The 23,508-nt window shown below is 58.2% G+C and overlaps 7 protein-coding genes across 7 annotated transcripts; 3 read left to right on the top strand and 4 right to left on the bottom strand.

Moving 5' to 3' along the window:
* Window positions 1-352: 352 nt before the first annotated feature.
* Window positions 353-5,070, top strand: BJ171DRAFT_171752 (WD40-repeat-containing domain protein). Its single transcript, XM_053105963.1, has 4 exons — window positions 353-525; window positions 754-1,089; window positions 1,235-1,400; window positions 1,527-5,070. The coding sequence occupies exons 2-4, from the start codon at window positions 842-844 to the stop codon at window positions 4,944-4,946; spliced, it is 3,834 nt and encodes a 1,277-aa protein (XP_052971017.1). The 5' UTR covers window positions 353-525; window positions 754-841; the 3' UTR covers window positions 4,947-5,070.
* A 340-nt stretch (window positions 5,071-5,410) lies between these two features.
* On the bottom strand, window positions 5,411-6,959 carry BJ171DRAFT_419152 (Zinc/iron permease; the record flags this gene model as incomplete). The annotated part of the gene is made up of 6 exons (XM_053107377.1): window positions 5,411-5,676; window positions 5,796-5,948; window positions 6,049-6,163; window positions 6,251-6,296; window positions 6,441-6,664; window positions 6,855-6,959. Coding segments are annotated over 6 exons (909 nt in total), but the record flags the coding sequence as incomplete, so codon positions are not given.
* Window positions 6,960-7,553: 594 nt separating this feature from the next.
* On the bottom strand, window positions 7,554-12,962 carry BJ171DRAFT_487872 (uncharacterized protein). The gene is made up of 11 exons (XM_053109327.1): window positions 12,576-12,962; window positions 11,736-12,339; window positions 11,307-11,568; window positions 11,106-11,151; window positions 10,318-11,016; window positions 9,987-10,128; window positions 9,734-9,811; window positions 9,198-9,511; window positions 8,174-8,997; window positions 7,988-8,067; window positions 7,554-7,899 (listed from the first exon to the last, which is right to left on the bottom strand). Exons 1-11 carry the CDS (start codon window positions 12,854-12,856, stop codon window positions 7,600-7,602), a joined length of 3,630 nt encoding a protein of 1,209 aa, XP_052971015.1. The 5' UTR covers window positions 12,857-12,962; the 3' UTR covers window positions 7,554-7,599.
* A 241-nt stretch (window positions 12,963-13,203) lies between these two features.
* BJ171DRAFT_487870 (putative 60S ribosomal protein L22) lies at window positions 13,204-14,323 on the bottom strand. The gene is made up of 3 exons (XM_053109326.1): window positions 14,257-14,323; window positions 13,663-13,758; window positions 13,204-13,535 (listed from the first exon to the last, which is right to left on the bottom strand). Exons 1-3 carry the CDS (start codon window positions 14,272-14,274, stop codon window positions 13,257-13,259), a joined length of 393 nt encoding a protein of 130 aa, XP_052971014.1. The 5' UTR covers window positions 14,275-14,323; the 3' UTR covers window positions 13,204-13,256.
* Window positions 14,324-14,492: 169 nt separating this feature from the next.
* On the top strand, window positions 14,493-16,439 carry BJ171DRAFT_595373 (uncharacterized protein). Its single transcript, XM_053114600.1, has 7 exons — window positions 14,493-14,589; window positions 14,695-14,779; window positions 14,919-14,992; window positions 15,148-15,277; window positions 15,401-15,554; window positions 15,663-15,863; window positions 16,138-16,439. Exons 1-7 carry the CDS (start codon window positions 14,585-14,587, stop codon window positions 16,311-16,313), a joined length of 825 nt encoding a protein of 274 aa, XP_052971013.1. The 5' UTR covers window positions 14,493-14,584; the 3' UTR covers window positions 16,314-16,439.
* Window positions 16,440-17,011: 572 nt separating this feature from the next.
* BJ171DRAFT_557640 (uncharacterized protein) lies at window positions 17,012-17,840 on the bottom strand (the record flags this gene model as incomplete). The annotated part of the gene is made up of 3 exons (XM_053113104.1): window positions 17,012-17,135; window positions 17,264-17,583; window positions 17,709-17,840. 3 exons carry the CDS (start codon window positions 17,838-17,840, stop codon window positions 17,012-17,014), a joined length of 576 nt encoding a protein of 191 aa, XP_052971012.1.
* A 2,355-nt stretch (window positions 17,841-20,195) lies between these two features.
* On the top strand, window positions 20,196-23,179 carry BJ171DRAFT_487866 (acyl-CoA N-acyltransferase). The gene is made up of 12 exons (XM_053109325.1): window positions 20,196-20,306; window positions 20,436-20,635; window positions 20,756-20,885; window positions 21,052-21,191; window positions 21,329-21,450; window positions 21,598-21,663; window positions 21,746-21,838; window positions 21,934-21,977; window positions 22,142-22,204; window positions 22,300-22,445; window positions 22,641-22,748; window positions 22,857-23,179. The coding sequence occupies exons 1-12, from the start codon at window positions 20,300-20,302 to the stop codon at window positions 22,956-22,958; spliced, it is 1,221 nt and encodes a 406-aa protein (XP_052971011.1). The 5' UTR covers window positions 20,196-20,299; the 3' UTR covers window positions 22,959-23,179.
* The last annotated feature ends 329 nt before the right edge of the window (window positions 23,180-23,508 follow it).

Below are 23,508 nucleotides of genomic sequence, written 5' to 3'. Positions count from 1 at the left end.
CTTGATATCGAGTTAGTATGGGACTGTCCAGAGAGTGGAGTGTATGCACTACACCGAGAGATTGCCAACCAGGACGGGAAACAATCCCATGGCCTGCTCACTGGAGCATATGGAAGTAGGCGGCAGGCCTCTGAAGCCAGGTCACCTTGACGGGCCTCTCACTCCGCATCCCGTTCCATGTCCCCCGTCGGCATCACTGTGGGTGGGTGGGTGAATGAGCACCGGCGATACACAGCAATCCATGAGCAATCCATGGGCAATCCATGGGCAATCCCGTGGGAGGCAAGCCACGTCACTTGGTGCCCAAAAACCGCGCCGCGTGGAGCTGCTTCGGGGTCTTTTGCGCTGCGTCCATCCATCGACCCCGTCGGTTCATCCCCCTGTCCATCTGCCCGCCGCTGCACCCCTCGACCCGCCATGGCTGCCCCGAGCGTATCCAGGCGGCCTGTTATCGCCGAATACGAGGGGCTCAAGTACATCTTCGACATTGACTTCGAGCACCCTCTGACCAGTCTCAAGCAGCAGGTAAGGCCTTCGACTCGAAGAGGCTGTCTTGCCTGGGGCGAACCTGGGGCGAACCTGGGCCGAGACACCGACCAGCAGGGAGGGCGGAAGGAGAACAATGTCCTATCGGCTGCACAATGGTGCTACTTCCATTCGCTCCATGGCCTTGCCGCCGAAAGTGATATCTGGCCACTGAGCTCCCCCCCCCAACTCACCCTCCCCTCCCTCCAACTCTCCCCTTTCCGCCAGATATCCGAGCATCTGGATGTGCCCAACCCCGAGCGTATCGTTGCAAAATACGACGAGCCCGATATCGGCCTAGTTATCTTGGCCAGCGATGTGGCATTCCAAGAGCTCATGGCTGAAGCCAATACAAGGGGCAAAAAAGCACTCGTCCAGCTCGCCTCGAAGCCCTCGCCTCCCAAAGCCTCTGAAGCCGCTCCCGTCCCCGTGCTTGGGTCTGTGCCTGAAGGCCCGTCCATCAAATCAGCCGTGCTCTCGCCGGCGCTCGGGCGGACAGCCTCTAAGGCCTCTGCGAAGTTCAAGCCGGACGAGAGCTTTGACGTCATGCTCTCCTACCAGTGGGTATTGCTTCTGTCTGTCCCGCGTGCTTCCAGTATCCGCCCACCATCCAACCCGCCTCCCTATCTGCTGGTCGGTGTATCCGCACGAGTATTGACGCCGGCCTGTGCTCCCTGCTTGTGCTTGGCCTCGCCGCGCTTCTTCCCAGGTGGGACTCGCAGGAGGTTGTTCGTCAAATCTTCCTTGGCCTGATGAGCCGCGGCATCAAAGTCTGGATGGATCTGGATCAGATGTCGGGCGATATCTACGAAAAGATGGCCAATGCCATCCTCAACAGCAGGGTTGTTGTGCCAGTGCTCACTCTCAAGTACCAGGTAGGTGTCAAATGGGATCTGTGATTCTGTCGTAGGTCCGAGTGGCAAACGTAGGCTCTTGAGACAGCGTCGCCTGTGGCCGAGGTTTGGCATGTCCACTCACGGTCGTGCAAAACATCACTGTAGGCATCCGCAAACTGCAAAATCGAGCTCAACTATGCACAGGATCTGCGAAAGCATCTCGTCCCTGTCCGTCTGCTGGGCAAGCAGGACCAGCCTCGTGGCCAAGCCTTTGCCATCACCGCTGGCAAAATCTACGTAGACTTTTCGAGCATCGTGCCTGGATCGACTGACTGGAACGAGAAGATCGAGGCCCTGGTCACCGAGATTCAGCATGGCACCGCCGACGAGGACGAAGGTAGCGATGATGACGCAGACCCGCCTCCGCCGTATACTGTAGCCGACGCGATTCAGTCGTGGCTGCAGCCTGTCGACTTTAGCGCCGACATGGCTTCCTACCAGCGAGAATACGTCTCGGGCACGCGCCTCTGGGCCCGAGACCACATCCACAACTGGCTGAAGGAGACGGATCAAGACTCGACCCGGGTGCTATGGCTCAACGGCGGTGCGGGTGTCGGCAAATCCATGATTGCATGGCTCGCCAGCCAGGAGCTGCCCCAGAACTGCGTCTTGGGCTCGATCTTCTTTTGCCGACACAACGACCAGAGCAAGAACAACGCCTCGAGGCTCGTCTCAACCATCGCTTACGACCTGTCCGGAAAGTTCCCCGAGTTCCGCGAGCACATCGAAGCCTGCTACCAGACAGATAAAGCCGGTATAGAACTCGGACAGCACAGCTTGCTTGAGCAGCCGGCGAACGCATTCCGTACTCTCATTGTGGACGGCCTCAAGAAGCTGACGTGGCAAAACACCACCATCCTGCTGGTCATCGACGCCCTTGACGAGTGCGGGCGCCAAGGCGACGCCGACCGTGAGGGATTGCTCAGCGTCCTCAAGACCGACTGTGCCCAACTGCCTCCGAGCATCAAGATATTCACTACCGCCCGGCCCGAAGCCGACATCTGGGAAACCCTGCACAGCCTTGACTCGGGCGTACTCAAGCCGACAGACTCGCGCAATATCGACGACATTGAATTGTTTGTGCAGGATCGGCTCAGGCGCATCCCCACGCTCAGCCCGGTCTTCGAATCAGAGCTGTCGGAAGTCAGCGTCTCTGAGCTGCAGCGCTGCACGGCCAAGCTGGTCGAGCGATCAGAGGGTGTATTCGTCTACTCGCGAATCGCCTGCGAAGAGCTTTCGCTCAGACAGCCGCATACGCTCGAAGAGCTCGAGGGTATGGTCGACCTCCTGGCACCCGGCAGAGACGAAATGTACGACCGTATCATGCGCACGGCCTTCGAAGGCGCCGGCTTGGGCACGGTCGAGCATTTCCAGCTCGTCATGGGCACGATTCTGGCGCTGCGCGAGCCACTGAGCCAGGCTGCGCTCTCGAGTTTGATTGGAGTACCAGAGTCAAGCATTGCAAGCACCATCCTGCGCCTCCGACCGGTCCTGAACATCGAGAGCGGACTCATCACGGTCCTCCACAAGAGCCTGAAGGACTATCTGACCTCCAGAGAGCGATGCCTCGATCCGCGCTTCTATATCGACACCCAGTCCTTCGAGCACATGCTGTTCAATCGAAGTGTCGACATTCTGTCGTTAGAGCTCAAGGAGAATCTCTTTGAGCTCGAAGATCCCCTCATCACCTTCGGCCGGTACTCTGCCACCAAAATGTCGGCACATCTCTCGTATGCTGTCCGCTTCTGGGGCTTGCACCTGGCAGGCTCGCCACGCCGCGATCCAGGCCAGAGCTTCAAGGCGTTCTGCAACAGACACTTGCTGCATTGGCTCGAGGCAATGATCCTCCTCGGCAGATACCCCGATATCTCCCGCAACATTGCCCTCGTGCTCGACTATCTGAACTCTCTCACCGAGAAGCCTGTGGTAGAAACGGAGTTGCTCCAGGACGCCAAGCGTCTGGTGGAGCGATTCCGCATCCCCATCACCAAGAACCCGCTGCAGATCTACTACAGCGCCTTGTCGTTCAGCCCGACTTTGTCGCCGATCTACCAAACCTACTATCAACCCGAGCGAAGACCAAGGGTTCTTCTGGGTGCGGACCGATCGTGGGGCTCGCTACTGACGACATTTGAAGGCCACACCCGTCAGATCTATGGAGTCGCCATATCGACTGACAATCGGCTCATCGCCACTGCCTCGTGGGACTTGAGCATCCGGCTCTGGCTCACCGAGACCGGCGAGTGCGTCAAGACTCTGGAGGGCCACTCGGGCTTTATCTACTGCGTCGCGTTTTCCTCAGACACTGAGACGCTTTATTCGTGCGCCGAGGACATGACGATCATGATCTGGTCGGTTCGAACGGGGAAGGCTATCCGATCTCTGGCAGGCCACACCGGGCCGGTGAGGTCGCTCGCCCTCAGCGAGAAGAAGGATCTGCTTGTCAGTGGATCCAAGGACGGCACCATCAAGGTCTGGTCTGCAAGCACCTACGAATGCATTCGGACACTCACCGGCCACGAAAGCATGGTTTCGTCGCTCGTGATTGCTGCCGACGGGACAACGGTTGTGTCTGGCTCATGGGATAGCACCATCCGACTCTGGTCTGCGGAGACCGGCGAATGCATCCGCGTCATCAAGAGCCAGACCGAGACTGTGATCTCAGTCGATGTGTCGCCCGATGGGAAGCACATTGCCTCTGTTGGGTCGATGGACCCTGTTGCCCGAGTTTGGTCTGTGGAGACCGGAGAATGCGTCAAGGTTCTCGAGGGCCATGCCGGCGGAGGAACCTACGCCACCTTCTCGTCTGACGCTGCACGGCTGGCGATCGGCTGCGAAGACGGGTCGATTCACATGTGGTCCGCGGGCAGTTATGAGTACTCGCACACTCTGACTGGACACGGCAGCCCTGTCAAGTGCCTGGCGTACTCCCAGGACGGGTCGCTGTTGCTCTCGGGCTCGTGGGACTCCAAGGCCAAGCTCTGGAGCATGCAGGTCGACGCCGAGGATACCGACAGCAGCCACAAGAGCTTTGTGTCGGCAATGGCGTTCGCGCCCGACGCCCAGCTCATTGCCACGGGCTCCCGAGACAAGACCATCAAGCTTTGGTCGCTCAAAACGGGCCAGTGCGTCGCCACGCTGGAGGGACACGGACGACCGATTGCGGCGCTGGCCTTTTCAAAGTCGGGTCAGTATCTCCGGTCGCGCGACTACGATGCCGTAACCAAGTACTGGGATGTGGCTGAGGCCCTGGCTCCGAAGAAGCCCGCGGCCGGGTCCCCCTGGATGAGTCGGCTGCTGTCGCTGCCGATTCTGGGATCGATCAAGAGCCAAGCCGAGAGGGCATTTGTGGAGTACGAGGCGCCGCTGCTGCCCAAGTGCCTTGTGGACAAGCTGGGCTGGTACATCCGCGACGATAAGCCGCTGTTTTGGGTTCCAAGCGAGTTCCGTGTCTCGTCTGCGTCGTCGCTCGGCTTGGTGATCTTTGCGACTCGCAGTGGACGCTGTCTCGTTGTCGAGTTGTAGAAACAGCTGGGCAACCCGATGGGCCCAGGGCACGACCATAGCTATTTCTCCTCTTCCTCCTCCGTTGTACTCTATCCTGCGTGTGTTCCGAATCCAGACAATGAAAGCAACCAATCGTCACAAGTGCTGGGTGGTCTGTCTGGTGTGGTTTGTTCAAGGTCTATGTGAGAGTGTGTATTCAGGAGCCATACAGCGTTCCCGAGCATGGATTCAATGCTAGCTTTCATTCTAGATAGACTGACTGGATAGATGGATGCGTGGGAGCCCTGCTTGGTTTAGAGGCAGCGAGCAAGGCCCTGTTGTCATGTGAGGATACTTGGCGGATCGACAGCAGGCGTGAGCGGAGAGAGTATGAAGCTCCACCAGGGGCAGTTTCTTGCAAAAGGCCAATCGAAGCCTCCAAGTTAAGAACAGTATTTGAAGGTGGGGGTGAAGAGCCCGAGACAGCGGCAGCCCGAGCCTACTCAGGCCCACAGCCCGATCAAGCTCATCAGGGCAGCGCCCAGCCACAGGCAAAGGACCTGGATGAACTGGTGGCCAGTTTTGGATCCCCGGAACTGCTCCGAGGAAAAATGGATGGCGACGATGTTGACGAGGGCGTCGTAGATCAAAATTCCACCGGAAATCGCATCGAGGACGCCTGTTGCAATCAAGAAACCAACGCCATTGCCGTTGAAATATGCACTGATGCCGATGCCGATAGCAGCACCCAACGGCGTTGTCAGGGCATCTGCGGATACAGCAGAACCACAGATGTGTTAGTGCAAGAGTGTCATGCCACCTGAAGCTGCCCAAGGAAGCCACCGACAGTCGAAAGACGAGAGCCCCTATCGATGACTGTGCACTTACAGAAGCCAACCAACAGGTAGGTCTGGAGGCGGCCCTTGAACTTGGAATCGATCACCACAGTGGACAGCGCCATTCCCTCGAAGAACTGATGGAAGGTCAGCGCAGTCAAGAGCGAGCGAAACTCGGTGCCACGAGAGACACCGATAGCGACACCTGCAGAGCGTAAAAGGATCAGTAAATCACGGCTGTCGGAGCGGCATGCTCCACTTCAGCCAGGCGCCGGCACTGCTTGATGTGCGGAGCAAATGCGTACCGATGATGATCGAGTGGGAGGCCACGCCCATTTCCAGAATGTAGGTTGCGATGCGCTTCTCCTTCATCAGCATCAGTCCGTGGATGTGCTCGTCCTCCATATGAGCCTCGCAGTTCTGAATCGTCAATTGGTCGCGCGAGCCCTCGAGGGCTGCCGGGTGGCCGTCCTGCAGGTCCGGCTCGGATCCGTACTCGGCCAAGACGGGGGCGTCGATCTGGACGGCCACCGGGACTGTGTTTGCGGCGCTGCTGGTAAGATCGCTGTGTGGCTCGCATTGGCGAGTGGCATTATTGCGGTGGCTGTGATGGTCGTGATGGTCGTGGTGGTCGTGATGATCGTGATGGTCGTGGTGATCGTGATGGTCGTGATGGTCGTGGTGATTGTGTCCGAACGACCTGCCGCTCTTGGGAAGGCGCTTGTGCATTTCTCGAGCCGACATGAACTGCAGAAAGTGTGTCGAGAGCAGACCCAGGAGGGCAAAGGCTCCCGCAAAAGACGGATAGACGTTCGCAAAGATATCTGGCAGGCATGGGTTGGTCAGAGTTTGAACGGCGGGGGCAATCATATGGACAAAGGCCGTTGCCAAGATGACTCCAGAGCCAAAGAGCTTGATGCACTGGAAGAGAAGCGACTCGGACTGCGAGTGGAGAAACGTATGGATGGTTAGTGGACCGCCTTGCCGTCACGAAAACCGGACGCTGCTCGTCGGTTGCCGAATGACACATCCGCAGGCCACACGGGCTCTGCCGAGCGAGAGAGCCGGTCGACAGACGACGCAAGCCGAGCCTGGCTGCTGAGCGCCGGACAAGTGTACCAACCCGGAGGAATGAAAATCGCTGGCCAAAGATAGGAATAATGGTGCCCAGAAACGAGACGCCCATGATGATGAACACCGCAGCGACATGGAGGTTCAGCTCCTGGGGGCCATCGCTGACTTGATCGCAGTCGATCGAGATTTGAATCACTGAATCAACGGAAGGGGCGTTAGCTTCTTGGAGCACCGAAGCTGAGTGCTGCGCCAGCTCGGCAAGGGCAATATATACCTCTGTCGGAAGCCATGTTGATATTGAGAGACAGTGGTCTATACGAAGCGACGAGGATAACGAGTGCGCTTGTCGGAACGAAACGGGGCTGGGAGCAGCGGCTCGTTGGCAGCCCGGCCTTGGATCGGAGTCGAAGCAGCTGATGGAGAGGCACGAAGCGACAGGCACTGGCCGAGCGTCGCTGGGTGGTTGCGGGCAGTCGATGGCCGGGCGGATGTGCTGCAGGTTCGGCGACGGGGTCGGCAGACGGCCGGAATGCTGGATGGCCAGAGGGGACGATGGGGCTGGGCGGCCTTTTTTTTCTGCGACCTGGGAGGTCCCCAAGACAAACTGCGTTTCGGGAATGGCGCAACGGCACGCCCTCTCTCGGCGAGAGCCGCGACAGCCACAAACGCTCTCGCCGAGAAGCCAGGTCCGGTGCGCAGCAGACGGCCTTCCTTTCCAAGTGGCGGGGCTGTCAAATCAGGGGCATCATCGTCCCGCCGGCTGTCTCTCTGTATTGCGGTCGTCACGATGTCCTGCGCTTCTCGGGGGTCTGCGGTATGAAGATCGGCCGCCTTGCATTCGCCGAGCGAGGCGGCGAGACAACTGCGGCAGAGGGGGCAGGACGGCCGATCTCTGGCCGCGGCAATCTGCGTAAGGCGGTCATAACAGGCACAGCTGGAGATGCCGATCGCGAGGCGCGCAGAGCACTCGGCATTCTGGGGACCGACGCAGCATTGGCCGACGAAGACCGAGCATACTGAGGAGTCGTTGAGGGACCAAGGGTGTGCTTGGGGTCTTTGGGCTGCTTGGATTTTGCAACGACCTGTGTGATCGAGGGCGGGACGCGACGGGTTAGCGAGGCAGTTCCCACACACCACACCGCTGCTGCTGCCCAGCAAGCACCAACTAACCATTTTCAGAGCCCGGAATTGCGGCAAGGTGGTGGGTTTAGTCATCGACTGCTTCGATATGGCTTTCTCTTCAGCAAGGACTTGAAGCGTGCAAGTAACAGGTCGGTCAGAGTCGGCCAAGCGACAGGCTCATTGCTCTTGCACAGCGGCTGCGGCTGCGGCTGCGGCGACTCACATCCTTCTTACCTCGAGCTAGATGGTCACTGGCCGCGAGCCGCACTGCTGCTTCAGTCGAGCCGCTCAAGAACTTCTTGATCTTATCGCTCTCCGGTCGAGGCGCCGGTGCGCCCAGGTCGTCCGAGGCGAGGCTATCGCTTGAGTCGGCCGACCGAGCACCAACAAACAGTCCGCTTGTTCTCCGACGGATATCGGCGCAACGCCGAATGGGCGCTGGTCGTCGTTGGCCGGGCTGCAGTTGAATTACAGCCACGGTCGGACCCGGCGCAAATACCGAGGCTGCGGACGCATCGGCGGCGAGTGCAGGAGACTCGCCTCGCTTGCGCTTTGCCAGCTGCGAAAGGGAGCGATCCGATACCGATCCTTGAGAGCCTGTGGGACTTGCTCCTGTGGGGCTGCTGCTGCTGCTGCTGCCGACTGTAACGGCAGAGTCGAGGCTACCAAAGTCAAAGTCTTCGTCCATGGCGCCGTCGCGGATCAAATGGTCGTGACCCGATATCTCCAGGATGGCCAGGATGTATGTGGGAAGCACCCCATAGTACCGCCGGTACATCAGCCGGGTAAACACATCCATTTCGGAACTTTCGCCGGTGGCACAGAGCAAGATATTCAGGCTGTTCATCCACTGGGTCACAAGCAAGAGCCTGAGCGCTTCTGAAGAAGGCTGGATATCTAGAGCGCCGGAACCTGTGCCGTGCTTCGAGCCCTTGTTCTTCTTCTTCTTCTTGGGCTTTGGCGGCTCGGAGAGGAGGGCTGCGATGGAGGCATCGAAAGGAGTCGAGCTCTGTTGGCGAATCAGGCACTCCATCAGTAGAATCAGGTATACTTGGTATCTGGAATCAACCGACGGGAACATGACCGCGAACCTCGAGAGAGTTAGCACTAGTCGCCAGTATGGTCGCTTCACGTCCTGGGACTCGCACACAACAAAACTGGATACGCCCATCCCAAAATGATAACCAGTACTAGATATAGCCATAACTCGACGACGGTGGTGGTACACATGCCGATTGATGAGTGCATGTTTACGTACATTCGCGACTTGATGGCCCGCTGCAAAACATCCGCAGATGCCCTTGGTGCTCGCTCTCCTTGCTCCAGCTGCGTGCGGAGCGAGGTCACGGCACTCAAGTGTGCTTTTCTTTCGCTGTCTGACCCGTCGTTGAATTGCCATTGCTGCAGAGGCGATACCGTTGCGACATCGGATGTATCCTGGCTATCGGCTTCAGACGACTGTGGTGCATTCTCCGCCGACAACACGTTGGCAGCGAGCACTCTGAACTTTTGATCGATCTGGGGCGATGACATAAGTGTGCTGCTCATGATCTTGGCCAAGTATCGATGCGTCTGCGAACGGCGGATCAGATACTATTCAGCGACGTGCAACAGATGTTGCAGCTGTGGCTAATGCAGGATCAAAGTACTGTTTATGCTGCCGTGCCCAGAGACTCAGTAACAACGGTGTCCACAAGGGCGATGGGTTGCCAGATATCACCAGCAAGAGCAGCCGAGCCAGAGCTTGTTTTCTGTGTTGCAGTGTTGCATCAACACGAAAGCCATACCACATACCTCCTCTTCCGACTCTGCGTGTTTGAGTTCTGAAAGGAACGCCTCCAATGGTCCAAACACGAACCGAGTCAAATCGGACTGGGGTCAAAGCCGAGTTTGGAATCGGAAATGAGCGCAACATCTTCAGTCGGCGAGATTACGATCGACAAAACACACCGCGACACGCCATCCGCAGCGAAACATGGTGCAGCATCACAGGTTGCGGGGGATGTCAGTATTGTCATCATACACTACCACCACAACGGTCACATACCTTGTGATATACAAAGTCGAGCATGGCCTCGTTAAGCTCAAACCACAGCGATTCGATCGACCTGGATGCCGGAGCCTCCGCAGTGGACGATGCAACTTCCAGGGCGGCATCAGTCAGCGGTCGAGCGGGCACGGATGCTTGTCTACGATCAGGACACAAGCGCCGAGCGCAATCCACAGTTGATGCAAAGAGCGAGTATACAGAAAGTTAGCACCACTCTCCCATCGCCATCGCCATCGCCATCGCCATCGCCATCGCCATCGCCATCGCCATCGCCATCGCCATCGCCATCGCCATCGACTCGGACTCTGGCAAGTAGAGTGCGACTCACTCGGTGATGGTCTCGAGTAAATGTGCCTGGTGTCCCTGCCAGACACCCAGCGTCATATCGTTGATCTCGCGCTCCCACGATGAGCCTTCCAAGCTGTCGTGGTTCTCAATGAACCGCTGGCAAAACAGAGCCAGGGCATCGAATCCAGAAGTGCGTGCACGACCGCTTGTCCTGATGGTCGGTTGCTCATACCACAGGCCGAGCTGGCTGAGGAGATTTGAGCGCTGCGGGGCATCACCCGCAGGTCCGGCAAGTAGTCTCTCGACGTGGCCCTGGGCAATGATATGCGAGAACGAGTCCAAAAAGCTCATCACAAAGACCGAGCCGGCGGACGAGGGGAACACCAAGGCGTAGTGGTGCGCCGAGTCCGTGTGCTCGATGCCTTGGCGACGGTCGGGCGAGCTCGAGACTGCTAGCGCTGAGAGAGGAGGAAGCGACACCACAAGAGCAGATCGCTCTGATATCATCCTGCCGAGGGCTTGAAAGTAGTGCCTCACGCTGCTCTTGGACTCCGAGTGCTCGGCCGAGTTCCCTGCCGGCGGATACCCGACAAGGACCTCATTCTGAAAGAGACTGTGGTTCACTGGCCAGTCGGGCAACGAAATGCGCTGCAGAATCCGCAGCTGGAAGCATTCGGGGCTGCTGCTGTGCACTGCCATTGAAAAGAGCGACTTTTGCTCCTCCAGGCCAGTGCGGCTCCTGCGAAAGCGAGAAACCATCTCGCCGGTTAGTCCATGAGTTTTGGATGCTGATCTCGATTGGCTGCGCGATTCTGGGCGAGGTCCCACCTGGAGAGATCGTGCAACGAGATTTTGCAGACTGGCTCGTTCGACTCTGTCGGACATAAATAGCGTCGCCGCGTAAGTACTGGGGGTCGTGCATTTGTCTGCAATATCGTGCAATACGGAGAGACATGGCAGGATATATAAGTGCCAATACACCGAGAACCTCACAGACTTCTTGACGAACTGCAAGGCAGCCTCCCCTACCGTTCATCAAGAGCCCGTGTCCAACGTGGAAACGGAAATCGGCAGAGGAAAAGTTAGACCAGCGCAGCCAGAGCGATTCCTTGGGCTTGGCTCGTTTGACTTTGACGCATGCGGATCCGTCCACGAGCTTGGGTCGATACTGGCTGAAGACGGTGCCAAAGGGTGCAGTTCGGCAGGGGTCGAGGACTGTCTCCCAGCCGATGACTGACCCGCCAAAGAAACGCATGGTCGAGGAGAGCGATGCCAAGATGTACTCGGTATACTGTGACAGCAGAGGGAAGGCGTCAGCTCGGGACAGACCAAGTTGGTCCAAGATGCGGCACCGGCCTCTCAATTACGACGCCACGCCAAGCTTCCAGTCTTGCAAAACTTCGCATCCCAAGAACTATGTCATCACACACTGCCGGGCATGGGCATGAGCTTGCTTACCTCCGAGACCACCCGCGGGGCACAGTCGATCCAGGACAGGGCAATGCGGTTCTCCAAGTACTTCTCGGTGAATCGGAGGATGGTTTCCTGGGACTGCTCCACCAGCTCGTCCAGGGTGGTCTCGATCATCAGACTGGACAGATTGAGCAGCCCGGTATGCTCGTGGTTTGGTCCAAGCACAAACTCAGAGAGATCCATTGGCGAGTGCGGCAGCGGAGAGAGCAAGAACACAAAGTTTCGGATCTTGACGGGGATGTGCCGCTCTGATCGCCGCATGTCGCTGTGGATCTTGTTGGGCGAGAAGAGCAGCGAGCGATGGGATGACGCCCAGGTCCACCGAAAGTCGGCGAGGACCTTCTGCAGCAGAATACCGATGGATCTGAGCTGGGTCGGAGGCGGTCTTGATGGCCCTGTCAGAGGAACCTTGAATGGAGCTGAGCTGGGCCGCGAGGCCGAGTCGAGGGTCTTGGTGATTTTGTCCAGGAGCTCGTCGGCAAGGACGGACGAGAATCCGGCGAGGGCACTCTGGCTAAAGTCGAGCTCCTGGCGGGTGGGGCCTGTCTGACTGATGAGCGAAATGGCATCAATGTCGAAGAGCTGGAAGGTAAACATCGCAGTCAAGGACAATACGAGAATGGCATGGATCTACCGTCCGGCCGAGCCTGCTGGTGACTGGGCCGATCACCTCCCCGCCAGCGATTCGCCGAGACAGCACATACGACGATAATGTCGTCTCTTTGCACGAGTGAGAGACAGCGCATCGAGCTGAGATGGGGGATGAGTCCCGTCGCAGGCGAGGAAAGGCCCGCAGCAGGGGCATTGCAATCAAAAAAAGGATATCTCCAAACGAATCGGCTGTCGACGTGAAGATAAAAGTAGAGGAGCACCCGGAGGACGGCCAGCTTGGTTTCTTGAATGCATTCGTCAATGAGAGCTGCGAGACGGGTCGATTCGGGTGCAGCGTCATCGCTCATCCCGGCCACCGAAAGGCGCTCGCGGATCTGGGTGATCATGGGCCGGACATTGACGACAAAGACGATCTGCGGAGGAGTTTTGCGTCTGGCCGAGGGCGAGCCAAAGATGGGTCCGATGCTGGGAGCATCCGAGTCGTGCTGCGACATCCCAGGCGCTGAGGAGGTGATGAGGGGGAGGATGCGATGGGTGTGGACAGAGGGATCGGCGACAGGAGATCGGTCGAGGCCAGAGAACTGCCGAGATGGCGCCAGATCACCAACAGGGGAGAGCACCAGGGCCTGCGCGGTCGCTCTCATGGAGTTTGGCCACACAACCAAAGCAAGCGCACGGCGTCTGCTTTGCACCAGTTCATCACTGCTGATGCAGATATGGCCGGATGAGCAGGCAAGTCGCCTGTTTGGATGTTGACGATTGCTTCCCGACCCATCCCACACACTCACACCTGGGCAAAGCTCGATCACACAGCACATTCCGTGCAGGGCTCTGTTGGACATCCCGTTTCATTTAGCGAGCGCTTTATTCAGGTCAGGATGAGAGACAAAACGCTTAGGCATCAGCCTCCTCCTCCTCCTCGTCATCGCCGGCAGCGACGTTGAAGTAGCGGAGCTCGTAGGCACCCTTGCTGGTGGCAATGACACGGAGCCAGTCACGGAGCTGGTTCTTCTTCAGGTACTTCTTGGTGAGGTACTTGAGGTAGCGCTTGGCAAACTGGGTGTTGGCGCTGACGGTGACGGTGATGGAGCCGGTGGCACGAGCAATGGTGACAGCGTCGCCGAGGTTGTTGGTGCGGCCAGCGACCTTGATGCGGTCGTGGAGGAACTTCTCCTGTGAAACCGAAGCGGCCAGAGTGTCAACGACGTCGTTCCCCTGCCCTGCCCTGTGTCTGGCCGTGAGCTGCCTGCAGATACCGACAAGCACACTCCCAGACGGCCGCTGGGCCAGAGATACTTACGAAAGCGGCGGCATCGAAGATACCATCGTTGACGGGGCCGGAGCAGTCAATGGTGAACTTGACGGGGGCGGCCTTCTTGGCCTTGGTGTCCTTGCGCTTATGAGGACGAGGTGGGGGTTGTTGCAGGGCCGGCACACAGGCGGGGGAGGTCGAAATTAGCCGTTGGAGCAATGAGCAAACCTAGGGACTCGTGCTTTTGGGGACAAAAGACCGATCCGGGCTACTCGGCAGCTGAAACAGCCAGGGTTCGCTCCTCGCAGGTCCATCGTTCACGCCTCTGTTGTGGGTGCGGGGAAAGTGCCACGCATCCATGATAGCATAGCCTCGTGGCCCCCTCGTGCGCCAGCCGATCGAGCGGTGGTGGCCTGACCTGACCTGACCAGAGCAGAGCAGAGCAGCACAGGGAGAGAGAGAGCGCTATCTATTCCAAGAGGTCGGGAAGAGCAACGAGCGAGGCCTGGTCGTGCGGATCGTGCGTTGGTTCAAGACTGCCACATGATCCGCACGGCCAGGAGGAACAGCCTTTCGACAAAAGGAGGATGCATGGAGCAGCTCGGGACGTCAACAGCATGCGGCTGCAGGGCCACTACTTACAGCGACGGCGGGAGACATGGCTAGAGCGTTATTCCTGAACCTCAAAGGAACACTGGGAAATGTGGGAAGGAGCAAAGGAGAATGGACGGCCAGCGGGCGCTTTATGGCGGGACGAGAAAAAAACGGGTGTGGCTTGCGGTGCACGTGTGACACGTGGACAGCGCGGCCAGCCACGCACTGGCTGTATGGCTGATCTGGCTCTGGCTCTGATTCTGGCTCTGATTCTGGCTCTGATTCTGGCTCTGGCTGCGTCAGCTTGCTGTCGCAGACACATCCAAGCGCCCACACCTGCCTGACACAGCGCATCCAGCTTTCCCGGCCGACCGAAATGAAGTAAGCGGGCAGATCGAGCTTCCTCGATGCCGGCGTGCTCGGTGCATGTCGCGGCCAGCGACTGGCGAGACTGACCCCATCCCGACCCTGGTCTTGCCTCTTCAGCAACATCAAAGCCATCGCCAAGATCAACTCGGCAGAACTTGGACTTCAAATCAACGACAGGGCGTCCTGGCATGCCGAATATTCGGTGCGTTGTGTGCACACAGCCGATCTCGCTTCACACTGCCTCGATGGGGTATCACCAGGTGCCGCCAATGTGGCTGATGCTCATCCAAACGACTCCTCGTCGATCGCCTTCCCGGCTCTCGCGCAATCGGATTGCACAGGACTCGGCATGGACCTATGTCGGCGGGATGCCGTATACATTTACCGAAGGCGACATTATCCAGTTCATGTCCCAGTGAGTATGTCGATTGCAAGAACCAAATGCTGCTCGCGTACATGGCAAAAGTAGTCCAGGCCTTCGCATCGCTGCCGTCCAAGTCCAGCCCGATCGGCAACTCATTCATCGAGCCAAAGCTGACGGGCCCTCTCTCCGGCGACCGAATCGAGCAGATACGGCGAAATCGTCGACATGAACCTGGTTCGGGACAAGGACACGGGCAAGAGCAAGGGCTTTGCGTTCGTGGCATACGAAGATCAGCGGAGCACCATTCTGGCCGTCGATAACCTGAATGGCATCCAGGTAGGATATCGGGCGTCGGCTTGTCCATCGCCTTCCTCGCCACCGCCCGTGTGCGAAGCATTGCATTGTCCGCCTTCTGACCGACAGGATTTACATTCTGACAAACGTTTCCGTCCTTCGCAGCTCGGCGGCCGAACTATCCGTGTCGATCACGTTGCGAAATACCGCGGCCCCAAGCGCAAGGAGGACGACGACCCCGACGAGATTGCCGAGCTGGAGCGCGAGCGCAAGCTCCAGATCCTGCCGCCGCATCTCCGCCCGAAGCGGACAGACGAGGGTGAGTGTCGAATAGCATGGCCTCGGCCTCCTAAAGTGCAACGAGCTTGCCATCACACCCACGGCCGATCTTGAAGTTCGCGGTCCTGAAACTGAACTTGGTGCTCAGAATCCAGCAGCGACTCAGATGCTGACGGTATCGATCTGGAGGATCCTATGCGCGACTATCTCCTGGCCGAGGCCAAGAAGTCAAAGAAGGCCAAGAAGGCCAAGAAAGACAAGAAAGAAAAGAAAGACAAGAAAGAAAAGAAGGACAAGAAGAATCAGGACAGGGGCGACCGACACCACTCTGCGCACGGCCCGGCCGACGGTTCGCACCCCTCGATCTCGTCCGCTTCCCGTCCCTCATTACCGGATATCCAGGCGGCTCCGTCTGGATCGAGATCACTGGTTGAGCCTCCAGGCGACTCTCCGCAAACTCATCGGCCAGAGCGCCGGGGTCGCTCGTCTTCGCGGTCACCGGTCCGTGAGTCAGAGCGGCCTGGACATAGATCCACCCGATCACCGTCAGGCCGCAGATCCCGCAGTCCTCCGCGATCGCCTCGGCGAAGCGAACGCCCTCGCTCTCGGTCCCCCCGATCCAGAAGCCATCGGTCTCGATCAAGGTCCCCTCGACGCAGATACTCTCGAAGCCCCTCAGATTCCAGAGACTCATACTGGCGACGAGGTAGCCCGGCTCGCTCGCGGGACTATGGCCGAGATCGAGAGCGCGACCACGGCCGCCGATAGCAGCCTCGAAGTATTGGAATGGAACGACTGATGTGGCTGTGGGTGGCAGCGATGGCCGGCTGGGTGCATCTGCTTTCATCCGCCCCTCGGAGTCGCGCAGGCTGTGATGTATGTTTATCAGCCAATCCAATAAAAACAGGTTTTGGTCGTTGAACAAATATGCTGTTGCCTCAAAACATCGCACACTGGCCATGACCGTTCAGTGGTGGAATCCTGGATCTGAATCAAGGACGCTTTCTCGCTCGGATGGCTCCCTGCAAGCGAAAGACACCACCCAGCCACGGCGACCAAGTGGATCCATCCCAGGTATGCTCACAGCGCCGGAAAGCCAAGCGACTCGAGAAAGTCGAGTATCTTGATATCGATACACCATGGAACTGTCCAGAGAACCGAATGCATCCACCACACTCACACATCAAGTGAATGCACCACACACTCCCACATCGACACAGGAGATCGGCCGAGTGTATTCAAGACTAGAACTGGAAACAATCGCATGGCTTGCTCACCGGGGCCTATGGAAGTTTAGCAGACTTGAGTCGCCGATTGCCAGAAAGTGGCTGTCCTGTTTCTTTCTGGATTGACTGTATCAGCACCTTCACGGCGCTCGAGCCATGTGGCATGAATATAGCCGAGGTAGCACCGGGCGACACGCTCCTACAACAGCCGGTCTATGTTTGTCATCCCATTCTGGCGACTGGACAGCTTCGCATATCGTGGGTTGTCCTCTCAGTTGATGCCGAGGAAGCGAACCATGACCTTGCGGTAGCCGTCGTGGATGATGGCGGGATCGTTCTGGTAGAAAGTCATCAAGACGCCTGTGGCAAAGCAAAAGTAGATGGCCTCGCCGCCGCTGCGATGCCACGGGCGGCCAGCGACGGGGTTGTGCCGGTTCTCAGTCAACATCAAGGAGCTTTGAGCAAGCCAGCCCATCGGCCTCGTCCTCGGCCTGCGATCGGAAACCTTCCGCTTGATACTTACGGAATATTCTTCCACCACTTCCACTTGACACCGCAGTTCCAGAAGCTCTCGAGAGCACGGGGCATGCAGTACAGCGCTAGTTCCAGGCGGCGACCAGGGACTTCGATCAGGACCATCATGCCGGCCAAGATCCCATTGATGTAGTAGTGCCACTGGCGGTCGGTTCCGGAGAATCGGCGAAGGTAGCACGGCAGTGTCCATGCTGTTGTCACATAGCAAGTAAGGAACAGCGATGACCGGAGGATCGATACAGCCAACCGGCTGAGCGTCTGCAACGGATCCTTGAAGAGGGCGCTTCCGCGGAAGATGACAACCATGATCTACTCAAGACAAATACGGGTCTGTAAGTGTGTGGCTGCACGAAACCGATTTGCAGTCTACATCCCGCACGCAACAAATCCCGAGCCAAACAAATCGCCCTGGAAAGAGCCCACTGGCTTCGTACCGCATTCAGAGGTGTGTAGAGGCTCATGGCTCGCCACCACTCGTTGTGGAAGGCTTGGACGGCATTCAGGCTGCACTTGAGCGTCGTTGGGTGCTGCAGTCCACACATGATGTACTCGTGCGGCAGTTGCATGATGTGCGGAATGAACTCGACAAGCGGATCGGTCGGGACACCCTCGGGAATGATGAGCTCGCACTCCTTGCGCGTGAGGAGCAGAGAGTTCTCGGGCGCAGAGAGGAATTTTGTGGTGTCGACAATCTGGCCAGAGGAGATGACGGCTCCAAAGGCTTCCAAGTACTGACGAGCCTTCGTGGGCTGGAGGCTGCGAATGCCGCCGTGGACCAGAAGGAACGACAAGTAGGATCGCTGCAATTTCAGAGCAAGTGGCGTGGGAAGAGGAGCAGCAAGATGAGCCTGGATGGGCGGACAGCTCTCCGGCACAGCGCCCAGGAGTCACTGATGCCACGGACATCGCAGAGACATGGTCGACATACCGCAAGACTATCGGGTTCACACACAAAGGCATAGAGAATCTGGATTGGAACGCGAGTCAGGGCCGATGCCGAGTCAGGGCCGATGCCGAGTCGTCGAGCATGAAGATAGAGCCACACGCTAGCAGGGCAGCACTGCTGAGAATGCAGGGCGCAACAGATGCAGCAACATGGATTGCTGGGCACTTGCCTGGCTGCTCGAAAGAGCCATAACGATCGTGGCCGCCGACTGCTTCAGGAACATTCTGAAGCGTCCATTGAGAACACGCTTGGGAACTTCTTCGAGGAGATTGCCATCCGAGTCCATGATGCCGTTGTGCAGTTGCGAGAGGTTGCGAGTGCCAGGGCTCATAGCATCGCTGTCGGGCATGCTGACAGCGCTGTTACGTTCGCTGGCGGTGCCCTCGTCCGGCGTCGTCCACACTACCGACTGGCCGGTGGGAGGCTCGGGAATGCGCGCCGTGTCCAGGGTCTCGCTCTCCTCGGGCTCCAGATACCTTTCGACAAAGTTTTTGTGGAAGTGACGGATCCATATCCAGCGGCAAACGAAATGCAGCGTGCGCGTCGACAGATAGAGCGAGATCATCAGGCGGCGAGAACGATTCGAGTCCAGCAGCAGCGAGAGGCCGGCGAAGGTGCCTGCGACGAATGAGTTGGCAGGGTCGGATCGCTTGCGCACCCGTCGCATCAGACATAGCAAGCCCTTGTAGGATGAGATGTACATGGAGACGAAGGCGGCGAAGCTGAGGGTGTCCTTGCCTCCGATCTTGAGCAGAGTCGAGGGTCTGGGGCATGGCCAGGGCCCCGGTCGTGAAGCAGCAAACGTCAGTCGTGCGCCATGAGGTAGTAGTCATGGGCAAGTGGTGGCAGTGGGATCATTGGCACGAAAGAGGCAGGAGGCATGTGCGATCGTGCTCATGGAGAGCGAATCGCCGCCAGCGACGGGAGGCCGGCAGTCAATGCAGCAGGCCAGCAGTCAATGCAGCAGGACAGGAATGATCATTGCCAGAGGCGGCGGCCATACTTTTTGAAAACCCGGCCCGTCAGGAGCGCCGGAAACAGACCCAGACTGTACTTGACCAGATAGACGACCACGAAGGCCCGGATCAGGCCTCTGGTCACATTCTGGTCGCATGTTCCCTGATGCTTGCAGAAGGCTTGTCCGCGGCCTGGTTGGGCCTTGAGGCGCTTGAGGTTCTCGCTGGAGGGACAGCGAGCACAGGACGGTTACTCGCAGCCGAGCGGATCAAGGCGCACAATGCAGCGAGGATGTTGGATGGCGAATGATGGATGCTGGGTGGTGAGTGATGGAGGACTAGTGAGGTGCCGGCCCAAACCTGCTGAGTTCCCGCAAACGGGCTTGGAGCGACTTGAAGCTGGCCAAGAAGCGTTCTGGATGGATGGATCGAGAAACAGGACGAGGGGTTGGTCGGCAACGCTAGGGCGGCGTCCGAGCTTCAGGCTTCGAGCTTCAGGCTTCGAGTAGCGGCAACGACGACATACCTGTCTCCTCGTCCGTGAGAGCCCGCGAAAGCACCTGTGCGATGCTCTCGATAAAGTTCTCCCAGAGGTTGAGATTCATGGCGGTGGTAACGTCGAACATATTGGGCAGGCGAGGACCACAGCCGCCGAGGGAGCCGACGGGGGTGGCCGGGATGCAGGCAGAGAGCAGAGGCAAGAGCAGCAGGCTGGTCCCCCTCGCCCAAAGGCCCTTTTGCAGCCCCGGAGTTTGCACATGACGGAGAGCGGGAAGCAAGCTGCGAGGAGGTCACGCAGCGACCAGCACAGGCCGGTGCTGTCCGTCATGCCGGTTAGCCCTGCGGGAGGAGCCGAGATCGCATCGGCCCGGATGTGTCTCTATCGCAGCAAGCAGCACTGTCGATCGGCAGCAGCGTCTGTATCGAATGCCGGTTCCCAGCGGGCTGCCGCTACGATGACGATGTGCGGTGGTGATTTGCGACGATAATTGCGGTGCTGGCCAGAAAGTCACGTTTGCCGAGCCAGCCACGGCCACAGATCGGCTGCCAACTAGACCAGAACTCAACCCCATTGCCTCTCATCAAGCCGATCGCACTCCGGGTCGCCGAGACAGACGACGCCATGGACGGTAAGACCGGCACGCATGTGTCTTGATGCAGACGGCCTGGTGTCGGTTCGCAAAGAGCTGGATCCGCTTGATCTGTCCTCAGCACCTTCTGGGCTCGACGATCGGCTGACGTTGACGATCCTGGCCCAGACTTTATCGATCCCTCGCGCAGCAACCCTCTGCAGGGATGGACCTGCTCATCCAACGAAGCCGTCAGCTTCGCCCTGGTCATGCCCGACGACATTGTCTCCGGGACGATCGACGAGTCCATCACGTTTTCGCCAAAGTACACCTATCCCTTCTTTGGGCAAGAGGAGCTCATATTCGGATACAAGGGGCTATCGATCGAGGTGGGTCTGCAGCCGATCCGATCCTCGGATGGGCGGTTCTGCAGCGCCGGCAGTTCCACTGGCGGTGTTGCTGTCGCTGTTGCAGGATAGGATTCACATCTCCCTTGCCTCGCTCTGCAGCTCTACTTTACATCTGGCTCGCTGTATCCCTACTTCAACGTGAGCTACGAGGATAAAATCACACTCGAGATCGCCGGATCGCTATGCAAGGCACAGGAACTGCTGCCGCCGCTGTTGGAAAAGTGGCCTCGTAAGTGGCCGTCCCGAATACGCCGCGTCCAGCCTGGCGCTCGCAGTCGCAGTCGCTGTCGCCGTTGCTCAAGCTCGTTCCTGAACATGTCGTTATTTCTCTCGATCGATCGCCCGTGCTCATTCGCCAAATCGATCTCCCGACTCGGCCAACCGCCTTTGCGCAGAGTCCTCGTCGGGACAGCTGTGGACCAACGATATGAGCTACTTTCGAAAGAGAGTCGAGGAAGATGCCAAGACCTTCCGACCGATGGGGACCAAGATCTTCGAGTACGAGAAGGACGACGCTGTCTACGAGATCTACCATGTAAGGATCGTGTGATTCTCAATCGGACTCGTGGGCAGTGGGTCCTGTCAGAGGGACATCGAGCTCTGTAGCAGATCTTGTTGCGATGGTACCGGTCGACTAACTTGGCCCGATTCGCACCTCACTCGCTGGCACAGTGCACCTTTGATACACCCAGGTTCAAGGAGTACCACCGTCGACTACAGTTCTTCCTGCTGTTCTATATCGAGGCTGCTTCGTACATCCAGGAGGACGACAAGCGCTGGGATATTTATCTTCTGTGAGTTCCGGCGGCTTTGGTGGCACCAATCTCGTCCGCTGCGGGAGCTGCCACAGCCATGCAGCCCGAATATTGCGATATGCATGGTGCTTCGGGGTGGTAAACCGCGTTGAGCTGATCGCTGACCGATGCCGATCAATTTTCCAGGTTCGAAAAGGTCAACGAGGGAGGCAGGCTCTTCTACAACATTGTCGGATACACGACCTGCTATCGGTATGCACGCAGCCGTTGCGCCGCGAGACACACCAAACATCGTGTGTCTGTCGACTGATCACCGGCCCAATGTCTACCGCAGCTTTGTGTACTTTGAGAGGTGCGCAATCGACAGAGAGAGCGAGAGCAGAGGCGAGAGCCCGAACACTGCTGCAAGAACCAGAATCCGGATCAGGTAAGCCGATCCGATCGGTGCGATGCTTGATCACTTGTACTGCAGCTTAGCATCTTCTCTGTGACTGATGTGGTCTGCATCTTTTGCTTGTCCAGTCAATTTTTGATTCTGCCGCCGTACCAGGAAAACGGCCACGGCAGTAAGTATCTTGAGCTTGAAATCTTTGCTGTCGGATATAGTGCCCTCTGCTGTCGGATGTAGCACCCTCTGCTGTCGGCATCAGAGGCAATCGAGTGCAAGACCCGATGGAAGCACTCTAACGCATCAATCGACAACACCGTTATCTGACTTGCCGGCCTGCAGAGATGCTCTATACGACACTGTTTTCGCTTTGGCAGAGCGATGCAGATATCGCAGATATTGTTGGTGAGTGTGACCACTCTTGGATGCAAGGCACATCAGCATGTGATCCGTATGGAGACTTGGTAGGAGGGGTGGCTGACGACGCTGCCTCAATCCAGTCGAAGACGAGAACGACGGCTTCGCAACCCTGCGGGATCGATGTGATCTGCGGTACCTGATGGCCAAGAACGCCTTTGCCGGTGTCAAGTTCCCGATGACGCTCCATGATATTGCAGAGTTTGGGAAGCCACACAAGATTGGACGGGTATGTGCGGCCCGGCTTGAAGCCCTCGCCACTTGAATTGCGCCAGACAGCAGTCGGACGAGACGGTCGATGAGATGTGCTTGTTCCCTCAAGACCGCACTCGACAGAGCGGGCGACGGCGTTTGGTGGAGCAACGCCTTGCACTGTTTCCTGCCACGGACTAATCCTTGAACTCGTACTTGCGGTATCCATCAGATGCAAGCCGAGCGACTGCTCGAGCTCGGTCTCTTGAAAAGCCTCGCACCCAGCGACAAAGCCAGCTACCGCAAGCAAGTCATCAGGCGACTCTACCAGTACAACGAGGTATTCTGCTTTGCGCTGAAACACTACTCCACTCGGGACCACGAGGGGAGTGTGGAGGCAATCGCTGATTGAACCGTGGGCTGACGATCCTGTTCTTTGCTTTCCTAGACGGAGCTCTCGGGACTGGAGCCCGCAGAAATGAAGAAGAAGCTGAACGATGCGTACAGCGCCAAACTGGAGGAATACCGAGAGGTCCTCAACACCATCTGATCGGGACGGGAGAACATATCCACCGTGGGCGAATGTGCGGACACTCGGGGGGAACCAAGCGGGATGGAAAGGAGGGGAACATGCCGATGAATGTCCGTCATGACCGATTCAACAAGCCAGCGTGTTCGGCAGATGGGCGTGCGCTTGGGCCTTTGATGGCTGGTGGGCGGGGCTGTGTGAATGCCAGCGTCTTTGAGCATTCAACAGTTGCATCAGCACAGTTCTCGTATCAGTCTCAGTGGGGACTCGGAAAGCCGTGGCGGCGGCCAGTGTTTGTTGAGGGCTGGAGCATGTCAGCCACATCGACAGTGACATCGATGGCCCGCATCGACAGATCACAGGGGCGCTGGCCAAAACCAAACCGCCAGGCCCGCGTTCGCCCATCATCCATCATCCATCACATCCCGACGCAACCGACCCAGCACCCACCCGAGCGACAGAGCTCCTCCACCCCTGGCTCTCGCTGTCCTTCATCTTCAGTCCAGACGGTACCCCCCCCTTAGCCATGCCCGGATTCCCCCACATCATCGGGATCTTTTATGTCGAGTTT

The sequence above is a fragment of the Polychytrium aggregatum genome (genome assembly GCF_025602895.1).
Source record: "Polychytrium aggregatum strain JEL109 chromosome Unknown BJ171scaffold_3, whole genome shotgun sequence".
In the NCBI taxonomy this organism is placed as follows: domain Eukaryota; kingdom Fungi; phylum Chytridiomycota; class Chytridiomycetes; order Polychytriales; genus Polychytrium; species Polychytrium aggregatum.
Note: the sequence above shows the minus strand (reverse complement) of the source record. Positions and strands in the feature narration are given on the sequence as shown.

Bases quoted from the DNA above. Each gene is read 5' to 3' on its own strand.
- BJ171DRAFT_487872 (XM_053109327.1), bottom strand. From the start codon at position 12,856: ATGTCGCAGCACGACTCGGATGCTCCCAGCATCGGACCCATCTTTGGC. The intron at 11,152-11,306 runs GTAGGGGAGGCT...TATGTCCGACAG, and splicing joins ACACGGGCTCTTGATGAACG to AGTCGAACGAGCCAGTCTGC. The intron at 9,512-9,733 runs GTATGTGGTATG...CGCCGTTCGCAG, and splicing joins ACGCAGAGTCGGAAGAGGAG to ACGCATCGATACTTGGCCAA.
- BJ171DRAFT_487866 (XM_053109325.1), top strand. The intron at 20,636-20,755 runs GTGGGTCTGCAG...CTCGCTCTGCAG, and splicing joins ACAAGGGGCTATCGATCGAG to CTCTACTTTACATCTGGCTC. The intron at 22,446-22,640 runs GTATGTGCGGCC...GGTATCCATCAG, and splicing joins AGCCACACAAGATTGGACGG to ATGCAAGCCGAGCGACTGCT.
- BJ171DRAFT_487870 (XM_053109326.1), bottom strand. The intron at 13,536-13,662 runs GTAAGTATCTCT...TCGGTTTCACAG, and splicing joins TCTTCGATGCCGCCGCTTTC to GAGAAGTTCCTCCACGACCG.
- BJ171DRAFT_595373 (XM_053114600.1), top strand. The intron at 14,993-15,147 runs GTGAGTATGTCG...CGAATCGAGCAG, and splicing joins ATTATCCAGTTCATGTCCCA to ATACGGCGAAATCGTCGACA. The intron at 15,864-16,137 runs GTTCGCACCCCT...CCCCCGATCCAG, and splicing joins TGCGCACGGCCCGGCCGACG to AAGCCATCGGTCTCGATCAA.
- BJ171DRAFT_171752 (XM_053105963.1), top strand. From the start codon at position 842: ATGTGGCATTCCAAGAGCTCATGGCTGAAGCCAATACAAGGGGCAAAA. The intron at 1,090-1,234 runs GTATTGCTTCTG...GCTTCTTCCCAG, and splicing joins TCATGCTCTCCTACCAGTGG to GTGGGACTCGCAGGAGGTTG. The intron at 1,401-1,526 runs GTAGGTGTCAAA...ACATCACTGTAG, and splicing joins TGCTCACTCTCAAGTACCAG to GCATCCGCAAACTGCAAAAT.